The sequence below is a fragment of the Styela clava genome, chromosome 7 (genome assembly GCF_964204865.1).
Source record: "Styela clava chromosome 7, kaStyClav1.hap1.2, whole genome shotgun sequence".
NCBI lineage: Eukaryota > Metazoa > Chordata > Ascidiacea > Stolidobranchia > Styelidae > Styela > Styela clava.
Window position 1 is genome coordinate 2701071 of NC_135256.1, and position 19423 is coordinate 2720493.

The 19423-nt window shown below is 37.2% G+C and overlaps 1 protein-coding gene across 1 annotated transcript in view; it reads right to left on the bottom strand.

The window, feature by feature from the left end:
• Window positions 1–337: 337 nt before the first annotated feature.
• Window positions 338–19423, bottom strand: part of LOC120328286 (phosphatidylinositol 4,5-bisphosphate 3-kinase catalytic subunit beta isoform-like) — a 32360-nt gene continuing 13274 nt past the window's right edge. The window contains exons 10-27 of the mRNA XM_039394729.2: window positions 19062–19143; window positions 18414–18568; window positions 17532–17624; window positions 16427–16582; window positions 15212–15360; window positions 14565–14658; window positions 13737–13858; window positions 13185–13328; window positions 12226–12364; window positions 11227–11372; window positions 9926–10035; window positions 9078–9208; window positions 7705–7826; window positions 7223–7340; window positions 6155–6310; window positions 4590–4691; window positions 3764–3946; window positions 338–3113 (exon numbers count right to left, since the gene is read on the bottom strand). Coding sequence (XP_039250663.2) covers window positions 3791–3946; window positions 4590–4691; window positions 6155–6310; window positions 7223–7340; window positions 7705–7826; window positions 9078–9208; window positions 9926–10035; window positions 11227–11372; window positions 12226–12364; window positions 13185–13328; window positions 13737–13858; window positions 14565–14658; window positions 15212–15360; window positions 16427–16582; window positions 17532–17624; window positions 18414–18568; window positions 19062–19143 — 2175 coding nt within the window. The 3' untranslated portion in view covers window positions 338–3113; window positions 3764–3790. The remainder of the gene's footprint in view (window positions 3114–3763; window positions 3947–4589; window positions 4692–6154; window positions 6311–7222; window positions 7341–7704; window positions 7827–9077; window positions 9209–9925; window positions 10036–11226; window positions 11373–12225; window positions 12365–13184; window positions 13329–13736; window positions 13859–14564; window positions 14659–15211; window positions 15361–16426; window positions 16583–17531; window positions 17625–18413; window positions 18569–19061; window positions 19144–19423) is intronic.

Sequence of the window (19423 nt, forward strand, 5' to 3'; positions counted from 1 at the left end):
TCTGGTTGTCAGTCCAGGTCGGGTATGAAATTAGTTTTTCAGATGAATAGACTTGATAGTGGAGCAAGCCGTAACCGACAAGCCTTTACGTAAACAGCGTCGAGGAGTCCAGCAATCCTTCTGCACATAACCATTCCAGTATGGGGTTCGACCCGGTAGCGAGCAGATTCCTAACGCTTAGCATGATGCGTCACACCGCCAGGTCAAGATTTGAAGCCTGTATCTTGCAAATTATGATTTGTGACGCCAACCTAGTTCGTTACACTTACAACTTCTAGAACATTTGCGAACAATTTTGTTCACAACACTATTCTTTCGACTCAAATCACAACACATGCTTAATTTTTCTAATATATTTTCTGATTACCATAGAAATTGAAACGAAATTATTTGACGACAGAAAAGTTAAAACAGTGGCAGAATAAAATAATGAGAATGATGATTCAGGGATAATAATTCTGACTAATTGGCGAAGAAAGAATCAAAAAGAAATTATCATAAAAAGAAATAATTAGTAAACAGTATGTATAATTTTATTGGGCTTACAACAGGCACACAAACCGCAACTACTTACACAGTATGAAGCTACCATTTTTCAAAGGGCAGAATCTTCCCTTTTACCAACGCCAATGAAATCCTCATAGACAAAAAATAATTTTAATAATATTTCTCACCATCACTTCATACAAGCGACTAGAATCTGCCCAGTTCTACATTTTCTAGTTAATTATTTTGAAAAATAAAATTTTCTTATACTTTTGAGAGGTGCTTTCATCCCTTCACACAAACATCCACTGCAAATGTAAAACAATTACTACTACATTCGATTCTATCACAAATGGTTGAAGGTTTGTGCTGTATTTAGTGTTTCCACCTTTTTGGCGCAATGCGTTAATTTTTGTATTTCAGGTTTCTAATTTATTAATCAAAGGCGAGCGTTTTCTCTCTCTAATGGGAATTATTCTCGTTTAATTATACTTGCATTTGCTCACAAAGAACCAAAGTTCTATGAAAAAATCTTGTGCAATAATTTGGACTTTAGAAATGAAGACTACACAGGGGATCGTAACTCCATAGTGGGTGAAAGAAAAAGTCCAACACTGTCTAAAATACTTGTTACCAATATGAATTGTGAGGTAACAAAACACTTTTGCTGCTGAAAAAAATTTTTGAATTCCAGAAGCTAGTTTGGGCCACATTTTAAGTCAATCAAATTGCGGGATTTCCTAATAAATATTCTATGATATAAGAAGAGCATCAACTCTCTTGAAATGTTTTCTATCATAAACTGATAATAGTAAACATAAAATAATATGTTTTTAATTAATAATACATAAATTCCCAAACCATACCCCTCTAACATAAGCATACATGGAGGGGTGTTATATTGACAGCAGGCTAGAAATAGGGATATATATGTAGTCCTAATCGCCATTTAAATTGCTTACTCCACAGAGCGGTAATATGATGCCATATAGATGCAGGTTAAAAATGGGTATGAATATGGTTCAAATTGTCATTAGACTATTGCGTAGATGCAATTGAGCTTCCATAAAGACAGCGAAGTTCGATTTTGGGGCACGCCTATAATCTTCAAACCATGAAAGCAATTCATCAATGTCTCAAAATAAATAACACAGAAAATCGTGTCTTTGTGTAAGATTACTGATGCAGAGGCTCCAGTAGTAGATGAAAATCACATAACCGAAGTTTGGGAATGTACACTTTGCTATATCTGGTTGCAGGAGAGATAAAGGGAACTGCTGCTAAACTACTATGGACAAGCTTGTGCAGCCAACAGATTTGGGCATAACTGGGGGCTTACCCAGATGGGGGGCTTGGGGGTGTAACGCCCCTCTTAAAATCTGAAAAAAGGCGTTTTTATGCATCATACATGGAAGTTTTTGGGAATGCTTTTTAGACCCCCCAAGATTCTTGAAAGCCCAACTTTTTAGCTCAGAGGCGTGCAACATACGGCCCGCGGTACCTATTACGTGGTCCGCTACAGACTTCATACTTCGTAGCCTATAAATTTAAAAACTTTTTCTGAATTGTAACGGCATCATTGGCATTTTTGACAAGACTACATCACACTGCGATTTAATTCCGTCTACAGTACTGTGACGACCCCCCATTGTTGCAGCATAATGTGCATTGTATGAAAACCACCTTGTTTTGACAGTGGTACGTGATCTTACTTTATGGTTGCAGGTTGTTATACGAAAAAGCTTAACAAAGTTCAAATGTCTAGCAATAAGAAAAGTTGATTATCTTATCAATCACCTACCCAATGAATAAATTGATTGTGCTCTTTCATTAAATAAATTATTCATAAAAAATTATGAGTTGTTCGATGGTCTGGCCCCCCGGTATCGCTTAACTTGTAGTTTGTGGCCCATTGCGCTAAACAGTTGCACGCTCCCGCTCTAGCTGTTATGGTCCAACTTGCCAATTAGAAATTTAAACTCCACTTTGAAAAATCCTGGCTATGCCCCAAGGCATAATCGCAATTTATGAAGTAAACAGTGTCCCTGTGAAGTGGCCATTGGGCTAAAAGTTTTGAAAATCACTCGTACAAATAACATCAAAAAGCCTTGATTAATAGACTAGTTTATATGATTCTTATACCGGAAGAAAAAATATGAAGAAATTAAGTTTGGAACTTGGAAAAAGTCAAAAGAAATTACTCTAAAGTAAAAAATTTGCCTACATGAGCATGTCCCCATTGAGGTTTACCAACTTAAATTGATAGAAATCATTATAGAAGAGTTTAGAATAGGAATAGACATATGGTCTCAATCTGCATTTGAATGGCAAACTCCGTAGAGAATTATTGGTCTGCCATATAGACAGCAAGTTGGAAGGTGGGATGGGTATATGGCATCAATCGCCATATGAATGGCATCCTCCCTAGAGGGCTGCGATATAGACAACTGGTTAGGAATAAGGATAGATACAAAGTCTCAATCGGCATATGAATCGGCATATAGATAGCAGGAAGTTTTCCAACTTAGATTGGTCGAAATCATTATAGAAGAGGTGATGAAGCCTTAAATGTAATTTGCTGAATTTGAACAATATTGTAATTGACCTTCTGTATGTTGCATCGAAACCTGTAAAAAAGAATTGAAGTTAAGATAGGATTTTCATATTATCTCGGGGGAGAGGGAAGCTGATAAGATGGCACAATCATTCGGTGGGTCGATGCCTCTTCGGTTACCAAGCCATGCCAGGTATTGAATTATTGTTTCCAATGCATGAACTCAATGGTAACTTGAAGTTAAAATTTGTTAAAAAATTAACATTGAGATAGAATTATTGCTGGCTAAATTTGGACGTTCAGTCGCATTATGAACATTTATGTGCACAAACGCAAGATCATCGTTGATTAAAGGGAATATGATTACAACCTTTCCTTGTGGTAATAATTTAATGATAACGGAGTCAAATTTTCATTCCAATGTGTAATGATTTGTATTGCAGAAAGTAATATGGGGATTTTAACCTGAAGAAAATGAGAAAAATATATATTTTCGGATTTCGAACAACTCCACCAATTTTTTATTAGAATACTTTGTTGATACTTTTGCTAATTATGATTAGATACCAGCTTAAAAAGGGCCTGTTTCTTTGTAATATTTTCAAATAAAAACATTTTCGGGGAGATGGGGGGCAATGGGTTAACACAGCTTGAAATGGGGAGGTGGTGGGCAATGGGTTAACCATAGCTTGATATAAATAAACAAAATAAAAGAAATCGCACCTGTTTAAGTAATCATAAATGTATAAACTAGCGATTATCCTTTGCAACATTATGGAAAAACCAGTTGAGTGAAGTCGACCAGGCATCTTTCAAAGCTTTGTTGAATTTGCTTCGGAACTGTTTCCGAGCCTGTTCTTCTGACACATGGAGTGCTAGAGATTCACGAAGATAGTTGAGATCCTCCTGTATAAATAGGAAATATTGAAAGTTGGTTAGTTGGAAGACGAAAAGAATCTAAAATTTAAACACATTCCTTATTAAATATTGCGATATTTGTCATGTTTAACACAGAAATTTGGGTAATCCCGTAGTATGTGAACCAAGATAGCGGACACCGGAACATAGTATGTGTACCAGGTTAGAGTTACGCCATAACTTCAGGTACAAATATCATGGGAGTCGCTTGGCTAGTCCCCGAACTCGTAATAGAACTAAAATGAGGAAAATTGGAATAAAATTATGGCCCAAGGTCAAAATTTGCATTCAAAAAATCATTCAGTTCTTTTAACTGTTTAACTGAAACTGTAAACTTTTCCAACTCTTGCGCCAATCAGAATTTGCTGTTTTATAACTTACAACTAGAAATTTATGCAATTTCAGTAGATTAATAGTCGCCATAACTTTGTTCAGAGATGAGTCTCCTGTACTTCTGAGTGAGTGCGCTTAATGTACTACCATAATTTCGGTAGCTCTCAGGATTTAGGTGGTCTCCCGCATGCTTGCTTGCAATACAGATGAGTCTCTTTACTTTTGAGTGAGCACATGTGACTTTGCTTTGTGGGAATTCTTCAAAAATAATTTTAAATACACATAAAGATCAACTTACCAGAGAAGTCAACTCAGGCAATCCGGATGACAACATCAGTGAAAAGAGAGTGACAAATAAAAATCCTTTTTTTCGAAGAATCAAGAATGCATGATCACATAGCTGGAAAAGAAATATTTTATCAACAGTGAACAACGGAGAGGGTCGCTAATATGCTCGCAAATACACCGGTGACAGAAGACATTAAGGTAGTTTTTCAAATAGTCAACTGGCGCATAATATACCACTGCCCTAATATCGCAAAAAAGCAGTTACCAAAGTAAGAGGTCGCCTCTTACGGCATAACTCTGATCGCACTATGATCACATAACTGGAAAAGAAAATTTTTATCAATAGTGAACAACGGGGAGTGTCGCCAATATGCTCGCAAATACACCGGTGACAGTAGACATTAAGGTAGTTTTTCAGATAGTCAACTGGCGCATAATATACCACTGCCCTAATATCGCAAAAAAACAGTTACCAAAGTAAGAGGTCGCCTCTCACGGCATAACTCTGATCGCACTATGATCACATAGCTGGAAAAGAAATATTTTATCAACAGTGAACAACGGAGAATGTCGTTAATATGCTCGCAAATACACCTGTGACAGAAGACATTAAGGCAGTTTTCCAGACAGTCAACTGGCGCATAATATACCACTGCCCTAATATCGCAAAAAAACAGTTACCAAAGTAAGAGGTCGCCTCTTATGGCATAACTCTGATCGCACTATGATCGCATAACTGGAAAAGAAAAATTTTATCAACAGTGAACAACGGAGAGTGTCGCTAATATGCTCGCAAATACACCGGTGACAAGTGACATTAAGGTAGTTTTCCAGATAGTCAACTGGCGCATAATATACTACTGCCCTAATATCGCAAAAAAACAGTTACCAAAGTAAGGGGTCGCCTCTTACGGCATAACTCTGATCGCACTATGATCACATAACTGGAAAAGAAAAATTTTATCAACAGTGAACAACGGAGTGTGTCGCTAATATGCTCGCAAATACATCGATGACAGAAGACATTAAAGTAGTTTTTCAAATAGTCAACTGGCGCATAATATACCACTGACCTAATATCGCAAAAAAACAGTTACCAAAGTAAGAGGTCGCTTCTTACGGCATAACTCTGATCGCACTAAAAGTATGGCTTACACATGCATAACTCTGATTGCACTCAAACAAAATGACCTTTGCTAACTTAATTCCAACAGCTACAACTCGAACCATGATAAGTTCTCCATATAAAAGAGTAAACGCACACGCACACACACACGAAGCAGTGCTTGGTACGCTATGATGGCAATAACAAATTGTGATTGGTTGTCGTACATGTGAATGTGATCACATGTGGCTTATATCCAAATTTTATTAAATTCACTATTTTAGTGCCGTTTTAGAGGGTCAGTTGGCTCCTATGCAAGAATATACTATAAATAGCAGCTATTAAAATTTTTTTAGTTTTCTAAAATTTGCTCGGAATTGCAATGGTAGTAGGTTCCAATTTTCACTATCCCGGGACAAAAAAGTTTGAGAAACGCTGAATTAAATAGATACAATCAACTACATACAAACCTTTCTAAATTTCTCAAATTCTTCTTTCGTGTCTGTCTTTCCTTTATTGATGACATGAACAAAGTCATGAGCGAGAACAAACGGAACTCTCTCTCGCTTGATTCCATATTTCGATTTGAAATTCCCGAGAATGTGACCAAAGTCAATGTGGAAGAGCTGAAAGAAGTTTTAAACAATTTTAATCTTTCTTTATCTTGGCAAATCGCTTTTCCATCGCTATCATACTTTCTATACTTTAAAGATCATTTTGTTTCGCCAGTATTAGGTTTTCTTTCATATATATTCATAGTTCATACAATTTAGTCAATATTAGCCAGCTAAATTATTGCAAAGGGGTGTTCAAGCGACTCCAAAGTATATTTAATAAATGTCTTAATCAAACAGCAATAAATGTCCAGAGCAATAACCAAAGTAACACATACAGACATAAGCAACACCAACTGAGCTGTGCTCCAGACTACTGAGTGCACATGGCCATATCACCTTCACAGGTGGTTGGTCATGAACAGTCGCCTGCAACTGATGACATCAGAGGTCATTCTCAACCATCTGGGAAAATGCTAGTTGCCAGAAATACAGTTAACAAGGAGTTTCTTGACCCTTTGGAATGTTTCATTGGGGTTCGCTATACCATATATGTATATATATATACAACTGTAAAGAACTTATTCTTATCTATGAGATATATATCTATTCAGTAAGGTCGGAAATATCAGGGCAAACACTTTAAATGTTAACCGTATAAAATTAACCGATTAACCGCAGCGTGTTGTTTGAGATAATAAGTTACGTCCCATTGGTTCCAAAACAATATTGTGTGATATTATCTTGCTATCGCTTGAAATTACTAATGAATCGAGATGGTTTCATGGCCGCTCTACTGCAAGAGTTATGCAGCGTATATTCAGACATATGAACATATTTTTTTAACCGATTACCCGGTTATCACTTCCGCTATTCAGTTATATATAAATAACGGTATTTTATATTTTTATATCCTTTGCTTTTTACCAGTTCTGCAAGTCTTACTATGAATAAGACTGCTAAAAACCACTTGCCAGATATTACCTGTCCTTTCTCAGTGACCATGATATTATCGGAGTGTCGATCACCAACTCCCAGCACATATGTGGCAACACAGTATCCAGCACAGGAATATGTGAAGTTTTGTATTGCAGTTTCTAGTCTGTTCAGGAATGTAATGAAGTAAGAAACAGTTTTATGAAAGATAAATAACGTTATTTAGGGCAAAATTTTGATAATAGTTGGTCTAGAAAATAGACCACATGTATTTCTTGATTACTTCAAAAAATGGCTAGAGTTATTGATAAAATAGTTAAACTTTGATTTCAGTAGCAATGAATGAATATGCTATTTTTGTTACTGAGTAGTAATTCTCACTCTGTCTATCTATACAAAAATAATTTTCTTTTGTTTCTCCTATAACCTTTCCTTTGCATGACAAAGTTAATAGGCCAAGGAATCTTTCGTTCGTCAAAAGCGGGCCTCGACAAAAAAAGAAGTCTTTCACGCCCCTCATACAAACTTACTCTTTAGGAGTCTTGTTGTATTCCTGGATCCATTCAAACAATGTTTCATGTCTAAATGCTGCAGTGAATCGACCAGCTTTCTTCTTTTGAATATTAGCAATGGTGTTGGAATTTGTAACAACCTGAAATATGGTAGGTTGTAAGGCATTTTATGTAAGTTTTCCATGTCTTTACTCCAGGGGTTCTCAAACTATTGATGCTATGGGACCCATGAAGAAGTTGACTTTTTTTTACATCCCACAATAAATTTTAAAAAAATTAATTATTGGAACATATGGATAATGTCATATTTGAACTGCCGCCTTGTTGCTGCATTTTGAAGCTAACATTGTCAAATTTTATTAATGCTGATATTAGTTCTTCATACAGTCACAAAATTAGCCAAGTCAGTATTTTAATAAATAAACAAAAAGCCACACAAACCTCGGTACAAGCCGCCACTGATATCATTTTATTAATTTTTATAACACATTTACTGCAAATAACAGTTTAGATAAAAATGTTGAAAGCTAATACACTTAAAAAAAAGCAAGCTTTTCTAGTGCATAGCTTATTACTACACAGATGTTCACACTACAAACATCCATGACAGCGGTTCCCAACCAGGGGTCCCCCAGGGGAGCCACAGTTGAAAGAGGGCCACAGCGCTAGGCGCAAAAAAGATTTTACTTTTCACTTCACAAGAAAACTGTCTGTTAATTCTAGTTTCGTTGCTTGATAATTTCATTTCACAGAGTGTTTTCACTTTATTGTGCATGAATTGTTTGATCATAATGGGATTTGAAATCAATAATCATAATAACACTAATAATACCACTGGAATGATAAACACTGGGGCCCATGAGTTCTAAAAGCTCCCAGAATGGGGCCACAAGCCCTAAAAGGTTGGGAACCAATGATCATGATATTTTTGATGTGGTTGGTGGTAAAAGAGCTATGTAATAATGAATAGGATAGGATTTACATTTTTATCCCGGGGGAGAGGAAAGCCGATAAGACGGCTTATCCATATGGCGAACCACGGCCTCTCGTCTGGTTACCATTCCAAGTCGGGTATGGGATTAGTTATATTGTTTGTTTTCGGAAGCATGGACTTGGTGGTGGAGGAAGCCGTAACCGACCAGCGGTTACGTGAACCACCCAACGACTGCGAGGAGTCCAGCAATTCTCTCGCACATAACCATCCCTGCATGGGATTCGAACCTGCGAACCCACGCAGAGTAATTAGAGGTGCGGTGGCGAGCGTATTCCTAACGCTCAGCCCGTTGAGCCACACCGTGGCGCCAATAGTAATAGTAGTAATATAATAGAAAAGGTGAAGTACAACACATTACCAAAATCCATAATTCAGTGATTAAACAATATAAGCAAACCTCAATCATTCCCATCTTTACTCCGGTAGATAAACAACCATAAGGAATCATCCTGAGATCCAAACCTTCCGATTTCCACAGAATATCCATGATGGATATAATCTGCAATGTCAGCATATCTTGACGAAGATCTGGAATTAATAAGAAAGAAATGCTCAAATCTAGGCTATGGAGTCGAAGAATATTTATACAGAGGCAGCCAGTAATTTTCAAAAGAGGGGGGAAGGGGGAGGAGTCAGATATTTCTAATTGCCAAGTTAGACTGTAACAGCTGGCAGGTATCGCCGAACGCTGAAAAACAAAAGTTTCCAAGAGTCTTCAAAGCGCTTCAAGCTGAGGAAAATTTGCGCGTTCGATACAAGAAAAATGCTTTTTTTTCACATTTCAGAAGGGAGTTCCGACCTCCAATCCCCCCACCCAACTCCCTTGTTCGTACAATTGACTCCAGCTCATATTGCTGGAAATTGTAAACAAATTCGTTCATTAACACTGTTTTTATTGCATCGAGACTGTCTCCGTCATGTCTGCATAGGCAAAAAACAATTTCACACAAAAAAAATTTGATAATTCACATCCTGCAGTGGGATGAATGTATACAAAAGCTCGTTTCATCTCAAATGCAGTGTCATCATGGCAAATCATACTTCGACCTTCTCTGGCAGCGAGGCACACTTGTCGCACTCATGTCATGAATGTCACGTACACAAGCACAAGTACAAGATTCATCATAGTTGCAGCGTCATCATGGCAAATCATACTTCGACCTTCTCTGGCACCCAAGCGCAGTTGGCACCCCAAGAAACCTGTTTTATAATATAATAACACATTCTTGAAAATAAAGAACATACCATCTCCATTTTTATAGATGACGCTTATCTTTCCAGTCAGAGAATCCTGGTTCTTGAAAACCAACCATAGAGGCCTCATCTTGCTGTTCATAACTTTGCATGGCTCGGTTCTGAATGAGAAATTATACAATATAAAAAAGGGAATTGCTGCCTTCAAATAAAACTCAATTGCGATCTTTAATGTGCATTTTATGCTTTCTGAAGTTTTTAAACATGAAGGCCTGAATAATAATGACAATGTCAACAAAACAACATAACCTCACGACATTTACACTTTTTTTTACATTTATTTAATGAGAGGTGCGTGGCTGCTGCTCTGAACACATCTTTTCAAATATTCAATCATTTATTAGTTATGTTTAACACAATTCTGATTATTTTTGGTGCGCACTCAGCAAATCGCCGCTCCCTTTGGAACCACTAACTTCTTAATGAAGTACTACACTTATGAATAACATAATCTTTTTCCACGAAATACTAAGTATATTTATGAGATTTCGTTAGATCATAGTCTAAATTCTTCAGATAAAACAAGATATGGCTTAATAAACAGCGAATAAAGCTCATAAATAAACTTACTATTTTGTGAAAATAGATTGTTATTCATATTTATCTTTATAATACTATCTCATTTAAGCATCCTTGTGGCAACTGACACATATGGAACCGAAGTAGGAAGTAAACAGGGAGAAAGAACTTGCTGTTTTGTACACAATACCCTAGTACAGGGTTACTCAACTATTTTTACCGAAGATTCTACTTCAAAAATATTTGTGTCCGGTTTTTCCACAAAATTATATTCCGGCATCCTCAAACATGCACTTCCTCGGCCGACTAATGGTTATTAGCTAATCAAGTTTGTATGTTATGGTGTTATAGTTATTTTCATATATATTTAAAGGGGCTCCCGAAGTATGCGAACCAAGATGGCGGACATCGGAATGTAATATGTGTACTAGGTTAGGGTTAGGCCATAATTTTAGGTATAAATACTACGGGAGGCTCTTGGCTAGTCTTCGAACCGATAATAGGACTAAAATAAGGAAAATTGGAAAAAATTTATCGCCTAACCCTAACCTGTTACCCATGTTACGTTCCGATGTCCGCCATCTTGGTTCGCATACTCCGGGCGCACCTATTTAAATCTATAAAAGGAATTTTATAAGAGAAAACTTCAAAAGTGCAATAATTCAAAATAAAGAATTAGGCGCGGTCCGAATCAAATACCCAAAAGGTCCGGATTTAGACCGCAGTCCACCAGTTGAGTAGCCGTGACCTAGCACACCCAATACTACACTTACTCCGGCTTCTCTAGTAAAATGCTTGGGTCCAGCGGACATTCCACTTGGCTGAGAGCCTCAGAGTATGATTCTTGGTTGATGCATTCATGTAGAGCTTGTCTTCCTTGACTTGGAACATCACTCTGCTTGATGCCAGGTGATTTAACCTGTGGAATGGAAGGATTTCATAGTGAAATATGGTTTAAAATCGAAAATCAGCAGTTATATTGGATGTAATGGCCTAGCACAGAGCTTCCCAAACTGGGAGTCATAAAGTAACGTATTTCTCTAGGTATAGTACGCACTTTCGCAGCCAAATTTCAAGTTCAGAATAAGGGAGTGCGTATTATGCATTGACATAGAAAATATCGAAACAATATTAATCCTTATTTTATGCTTAACTGGCTAATAATTCTCACATATAATAATCCTAATAAGTGTTTTAATTTCATTTAGCAAAGCCTGTTAGGACTGTTAGACCGACTATTATCATATAATACAACCTTATATTACACAATCAGAATAGATGTATATTAGCTTGCACAGCACCCATGCTGCAATTATGATAAGCAAGAACAAGCAGATACCAAATCAATGAAGCGTAAAACAATAACAATGAAAGAAGTTAACAGGCAGTGTTGCCAGAAATAGACAAAACAAAATAGTACAAATAATACAATATCAACAATTTCAGATCATGCTTGTTTCAGTAGAATCCAACGTAATTTAGCGTTAGTAAAATCAGCAAGCATCTTAATCAATTCAGAACTCAAGCGTCCGAACGAATTAAAAGAACAGCTGTACATAAATCATAATATGTCACTCAAATTAGTGACGGCATCTTTGAAGTGCAAGTGTCTGAGCACACGCTCTGAATTCTTTGACTTTGGGCCTCAGATTTTAAAAAGATCAGAGACAAATAACAGCATGCATGAAGAAAAACTGTAATTTATATGCCAGGCTAAATATTAAACCAAAAAGCCTTGCAAACTACGAAAGAGTCTTGCAACCTGATCTTACCAATTGATTCAGTGATTTCATTTTCATCAAAGCGTCATGTTGTCTCACTAAGTTATGCAGATGTGGAATATTGCCGTACAAATAGGCTTCCAATATCAGAGAGAATCTCCCACCAACGTACTGATCTGACATCTCAGACCTAAAAATAGAATATGAGTGAACTTGTATCTAGTTAGTGTTACACGGACGATATAAGAATTCCTCCCCAAATAAGGAATTCTTAACCCATTTAATTTAGTACTTCCGTAGTGCAATGTTTCCCAAACCCCTGCGGACTCCTGTTTGTGAATCTTGTTTTTGACAAACCCCCATCCTATGTCGTATTAATTTATGTGCCTAACAAACGAGAAAGTATGTCGTTTCCTTTAATGAAATAAAACTTATGAGTCTGAATAAATACATACTAACGTTGAATACTGGCAGGCTGACGCAATTCAATAAGATTAAGATCTATTTGTGTTTGTTCAGGACTCTTTTCATATGGTTACGGACCCCCTGTGCAGTCATCACGGAGCCCCAGGTGTCTGCGGCCCCCAGTTTGGGAAACCCTGCCGTAGTGTATGTACCAGGTTTGGGTTTGGCCATAATATTGCTACAAAGTTACGGGAGACCACTACAGTGTCAATAGCTACTGAAACTGTACAGATTTATGGTGGTGCACACAACCAGAATGAAAAGGAGACTAATATCTGAACAAAATTACTCCTCGCCGGCGTAGGGTGGTCGTACCATCAAGTCCAATCATCTGGAACAAATAACCAGCTAACTATAATCCCAAACCCGACATGGACTGGTAACCGGACGAGAGGCTTCGGTTCGCTGAATGATTAAGCCGTCTTACCAACTTTCCTCTCTCTCTCAGGATAAATATGTGAATCCTATCCACCAATAAAATGTCCAGAGGTATGGACATTTTACACCATATTTGAAGCACTTCAATTCAATAAGCGCATACTTACTTCAAATGCCAGAATAGAAAATGTCCAACTTTTCTGTTTTTCCAGGCTCTTTCAAGAAGAAACAACACGAGCGGGTTATCGATGTACGATTCATATTTGATAACTTGAACTAATTGAAGTAGATACTGTTGAAGTTGGTCGTCTCTGAAAAAAAAAGAGTTTGCTTTGACCAAATTTCTCAGTACTCCCGTAGTATGCGTATCAAAATGGCGGACACCTGAACATAGTATGTGAACCAGGTTAGGGTTAGGCCATAATTTTATACCAATTTTCTTTATTTTAGTTCTATTACGAGTTCTGGCACTAGCCAAGTGACTTCCGTAGTATTTGTATCAAAAATTCTAAAGAGAGAAAAAACTTGTTAGACTAACAAATTTCGTCCGCATAATTCAGCACTTTCATAGTCAAATTTATTTCCAATATTAGGGAATACATGTTATGCTTTGGGGGCACACTTTAATTTTAAAATGGTGTAAAACAACTTAATTCCTTGATCAGAGTTGTATGATGTGATATGAAACATTGTTTTTAAAATATGATGAGGTGACTTACGGTAGTTTTCTTAAACAAGAAACGGCAAATTCTCGAACTTTTTCATCAGCGTACTGACAATCAAGCAATTCTAACGCTCGTTCGGGTTCCAGTTGAGTCCAACAGTTCAGTAAAGCTTGCATCTGGAAAGGAAAAGCACTTATGCAAGATTTTAGAAAGATTGTGGCTGATATGGCCCCAACAAGACATGAGATTCCAAATTTTAAGAACAGTTTATCCTTTGTATCGAACTTAATAACAACAGATCTCCTCATTCCAGAAAATTATGGGTACTTCCGTAGTGTGTACCAGGTTAGGGTTAGGCTAATAATTAACAGGCTAATAATTTTATTCAGATTTACCTTATTTTAGTTCTATTACGAGTTCTGGGACTGTCCGTGTTAGCCAAGTGAATATACTCCCTGCCCATAAGTTTCAGTCCCTTCACACAACTTGATGTGAAGTAAAGAACCAAATTAGTTACCTTCATTTTGGTATACACACGTCTGGAGTGCCACATTATGTATACAATTACATTAGCTACATAAACATGGCACTCTTAACAAATCTAATACATAACTTCTGGAATGCCGAGAATATAACGCATTAACGCTAAAGAAATACATTTATGCTACTGTGCAGCAGGACTCTCCATTCATTTAGAAGTTAGAATGTTAGTCTTTAATCTTGCTACAGCATCCTTGCATTGTACACATAGGGATCCACTACTAGAAAACTAAAATAGGGAAAATCGGAATAAAATTATGGCGCAACCCTAACCTGGTACACACACTATGGGAATACCAATTAATCTATCCCATTAATCTTAATCTATCCTATTTCACAAACCTGAGCGACACTTTTGTAGGAATTCCACTTGATGGTGCCAAGTATCTTTGACAAATACTGAGGATAATGGTCTCTGCATTCCATACGAAGGTACCTGTCAATAAAGATAGAATAAGATTTTTATATTTATCCCCGAAAAGAGGAAAACTGATATGTCGGTTTAATGATATGGAGAACCGCTACCTCTCGTTCGGTTACCATTCCAGGCATGGACTTGATGATGGAGGAAGCTGTAAGCCAGGCGTGTGCAACCTGCGGCAAAATTGTGCAGCCCGCGAAGAAGTACCAATTTTGAATGGTGTGCGACCCGAGAAACGTTGCAAAGCCAATACCAGAGTCCAATTTATTTCATATGACGCTACAATGAGCGAAGTTAGCTTGTGCGTCGCCCCTAACACAAGATATTTTTCATATTTATCTGCAAAGAAAGAAAAGTTCATTTTGAAAACATAAGTCCGTGGCACTCCATTGGTTACCAGTAATATTGCTCAGATATGAGTCTTCATTTTGTTTGAGTAAGTGCACATAACATCGCTGAGTTATAATTACTGTTGAGTGAGTTTGTCACCTGGCTCTGAGAATAGCAATTCCTTTTCATTCTCAAACAATTCATCTTACAACTACCCCCCCAAAAAAATCCCCCCTACCATAGCAGTTCTTTTTCATTCTCAAACAATTCATCCTGAGATGGTTTTCCAAGCATTTCATCTAGTTGCTGTAAGTGAGTCTTCGAAGCTTTTGTGAAGATCTCTGGGTTTGTTGCGACATCAGTCTGCTGTGCTGCCTCTGCTAGTACCTGCAACATAGAATTTGTCAATTTTTTCTTTGGGAGGGGGGGGGGGGTTAAAAACCTTCAGAAAGTAGAACTGTCGGTCTACATGTTTAAATATAGAATTATTATAACATGTTATATAGAATGTCGTTGGAAGTCTTAATCTTTTTTTAAATTGCGAAGAGAATTTATCGATACCGTATATTGTTTTGGCCGTCACATAAATGAAGTAAAATACTTGAACAATTACTGATCAAAAAACAACAAATCTGGTTAAGATATATACTGACTTCAAGGCAAAATTCAACCTGTAATGGGACTTAATGGACACCCTGTATATCATTTACTTGTGCTGTAGCTGTTTATATTGAGCAGTGGTTCTCAAACTTTTAAGAATTTGTCAAGTCTCGCGCCCCAACTCAAAAATAAATAGTTCCAATAACCTACATATAACAGACAGTAGGCAAAAGTATTATTCAGAATGTTGAAAATACATGGATGGAACACAAATATCAAAAATAAGAAATGGAAATATCCAAAATATGGCGGGAAAGATCAAATATTTTTGTTTTCAAGCAGCTTCACGCCCGCTCAAAAAAGAAGAACTACTGGCTTATAGAAAGAACTAATCCATGGGTGCAAAATTTTTTTACTATTGTCACCTTTATTATGCTCAGGTATGAGGAGGCCAATCGACGATGCTATGTATCTACATTTTTAACTATAAAATTGGGGATCCAGGAGTATGTGTACCAATATGGAGGTAACTAATTTTATTCGCCTACTTTACATCAAGTTGTGTGAACGGGCTGAAATCTATAGGCAGGGGTATATTCACTTGGGCAATACAGACAGTCACTGAACTCATAGTAGAACTAAAATAAGGAAATTCGGAATAAAAGTATGGCCTAACCTGGCACACACACTACAGGGAGTAACATAGAATTAGTATAACTTGTTATGTTTCATTTACTCGTGCCACAGCTGTTTACATAAGTGAAAATGAATAAAAAAATATATTAAATTTTCGGAATCGGAATCGCAGTCCCAGACAATTTTCAAAAAATATCTCAAATTTTTTTTTACTCACGTCTTGGAATGGAGGGTAGGCCACAGGAGTTGCGTATTCAGAAAGATCTAGTTCAATGTACACACTTTCCTCGTCTGGGTTGGTTGTTACGACACCTAGTGGATTTAACGTGTCGTTTTCAAGATTCTCGGGCCAACTCCAACATGGCAGAGTATGCTGTGAATATAAAACATCAATAAAAATTATTTTATTCGCGTGATGGCCTAATTCAACATTTCCCAATGGGGGGAGGTTTTCCACTGTTTTCGCATAAGAAATATCGAATCATCGTATATCCCTCGCATATAAGAAGACCCCCTAAAACGTTGAATTTATAAAATTCGCATATAAGCGGACTCTACAAATCGTAACACGCCACACGCACCTTTCACAGAAAATGGTTGTAGAAGGGAATAAATGAAAATGATAACCAACCATCCTTTAGTGCGATCAGAGTCATATAAGCTAAATTTTTTACCCAAAGTTGACAACTTTATTCTTTTTCGAGAAGGAAATATAGGAATATAACTTTGTTTTCAATGTAGTTTTACTAATATTATTTAGTTATTATTGTAATACATATTTATACACACATTATTAGGCTTGCACGTAATTTACGAATTTACGGAATCTAATATCAGTTACATAGGCAAATTTTGAATTATGTAAAGTCGTAATTATTGACAAATCGAACTCAGTTCTCCCGAGGATAAATATGTAAATCCTATCCTATCTTTAAGCGAGTTTGAAATATGACCCCAGTCGCCATTTCAAGCTGCTGTACTTCCCATTGACAACTGACAAGTTGAATAACCAATAAAACGAGAATATTGGTCAGAGACTGAAGACTTATCGATCAAAAGTTAGGGGATCCCCCAAAACAGCGCTCTTATTCCATAGTGACACCTTGTGTCCAATTGCTAATCAATTAATAACTCGCTAATTATACGACATAATTCATTCAAAATCAATAGGCTTCTGGCCCGACATATGATGAATGCACATGCAAAATCTGGAGCAGATTCAATCCCGCTTTCGTGAGATATCGCGTGCATCTAACAGAAAGACAGACAAATACCTATCAACATACTTACCGATTAAAATCGATAAGTAATAATCAACTCACCCTCCCGCTTTTCAAAACTCCTTGGAAATCAAAAATATTCATGTTGACCCAGAATAAAGGAGTTGAATTTGCGTAAATGGATCTTTGGTCGTTCTGTGAAAATAAAATAGAGAGAACAGTTATTACCTGGCTTTTTCATAGGTACTCCCGTAGTGTGTGTACCAGGTTAGGATTAGGGCATACTTTTATTCTGGTTTTTCTTATTTTGGTTCTATTACGAGTTCTGTCTGTGTTAGACAAGTGAATACGCTCCCTTCCCATTCGTTTCAGTCCCTTCTCACAACTTAATGTAAAGTATGCGAACAAAATTACTTACTTCCATATTGGTACACATACTTCTGGAGCGCCTTTTCATATTAAGTAAAAGCAAATGTGGTGTGGCCATTGTGCTAAACATTAGGAATACGCTCGCAACCCCACCTCTGATTACCTTGGATTCGCAGGTTCGAATCCCATGCAAGGATAGTTATGTGTGAGCAGATTGCTGTACTCCTTGCCTCCGTAGGAAGGTTCACCTAACCAACCACTGGCCAGTTACAGCTTCCTCCACCATCAAGTTCATGCTTCCGAGAAACAAATAATTGGCTAAGTAAACCCATAATCGGCATGAATTGGTAACAGGACGAGAGGCCGTGGTTCGTCACATGATTAAGCCGTCCTATAGGCTTCCCCCCAGATGGATATGTAAATCCTATTCTATCCTAAATGTCGTAAATGTCTCAAAAGCCTAACTATTGCAGGGTTTTGCTTTCTTGATCAAAGTCAGACTTCTTCAGACAAACATTTATCAAACTATTCCCAATAATAGCAGTTTTTATGTATCGGAGCATGCATGTACAAAGAGTTGTTCTTGTGGGGAAAAAAATTCTACATAAAATTTACTTTTTTATCTCCTTTCTTCTTGTTTGTTCCCTTTTTCACATCTTTCTTATCAATGACACAGATTGAAATACAGAGACGAGAATTCCTCGGCAGGTGGCAAGACGTTATATCAAAATAACAGATGTCTTCCCAGTCCAATGTCAACTTCTCATTCTCTAAAAAAACATAATCTTGTTAAATGAAAATAAAACAACACAGGATTGAAAGCAAGAGAGTACAAAAAAATACAAAGTACACCGCAGTACTTAACAGCAAGGTCGCAGGTGGCACATCACGGAAAGCGTTGAAAAATATGCTTGCAATTGCACCCCGGATTATACTGTTCAGGTTCACATCCTTTGGGGGTTAATTATTTGCGAGAGGATTGCTGGACTCCTCGCCGCCTTAGGGTGGTTCACGTAACCGCTGGTCAGTTACGGCTTCCTCCACCATCAAATCCATGTTTCTGAAACACATAACTGGCTAATTAATCCCATACCCGACCTGGACTGGTAACCAGACAATAGGCCGTGGTTCGCCATATGATTGAACCATCTTATCAACTTTCCTCTCCGAGTGATAAAAATGATATCTTATCGTCACTGGATTTCTTTGGAAATAGCTAACCAGGTGGCATTCTTGCCAGTATCTAAATTTCTATTCTCTCACCTCTCGTCTCCTTTGCATTATGAGTGTAGCAGGTATTGCATAGTGTTGAAATCCCATGGTAGAGGCCGATGTGAACAATGAACTAAAAAGAAAATTAAATAGAGATGACTAGGCTCAACTGATTATCATACCGGCATATTACCGGGTACTCCCATTGTGTGTGTACCAGGTTAGGGCATAATTTTATTCCAATATTACTTTTTATTTTAGTTCTATTACGAGTTCGGGGACTGTCTGTGTTAGCCAAGTGAATATACCCCCTGTCCATAGGTTGGATTCCGGTTATATATCTTGAAGTAAAGTAGGCGAACAAAATTAGTTAAATCCATATTGGTACACACACTTCTGGACCAGCCATTGCC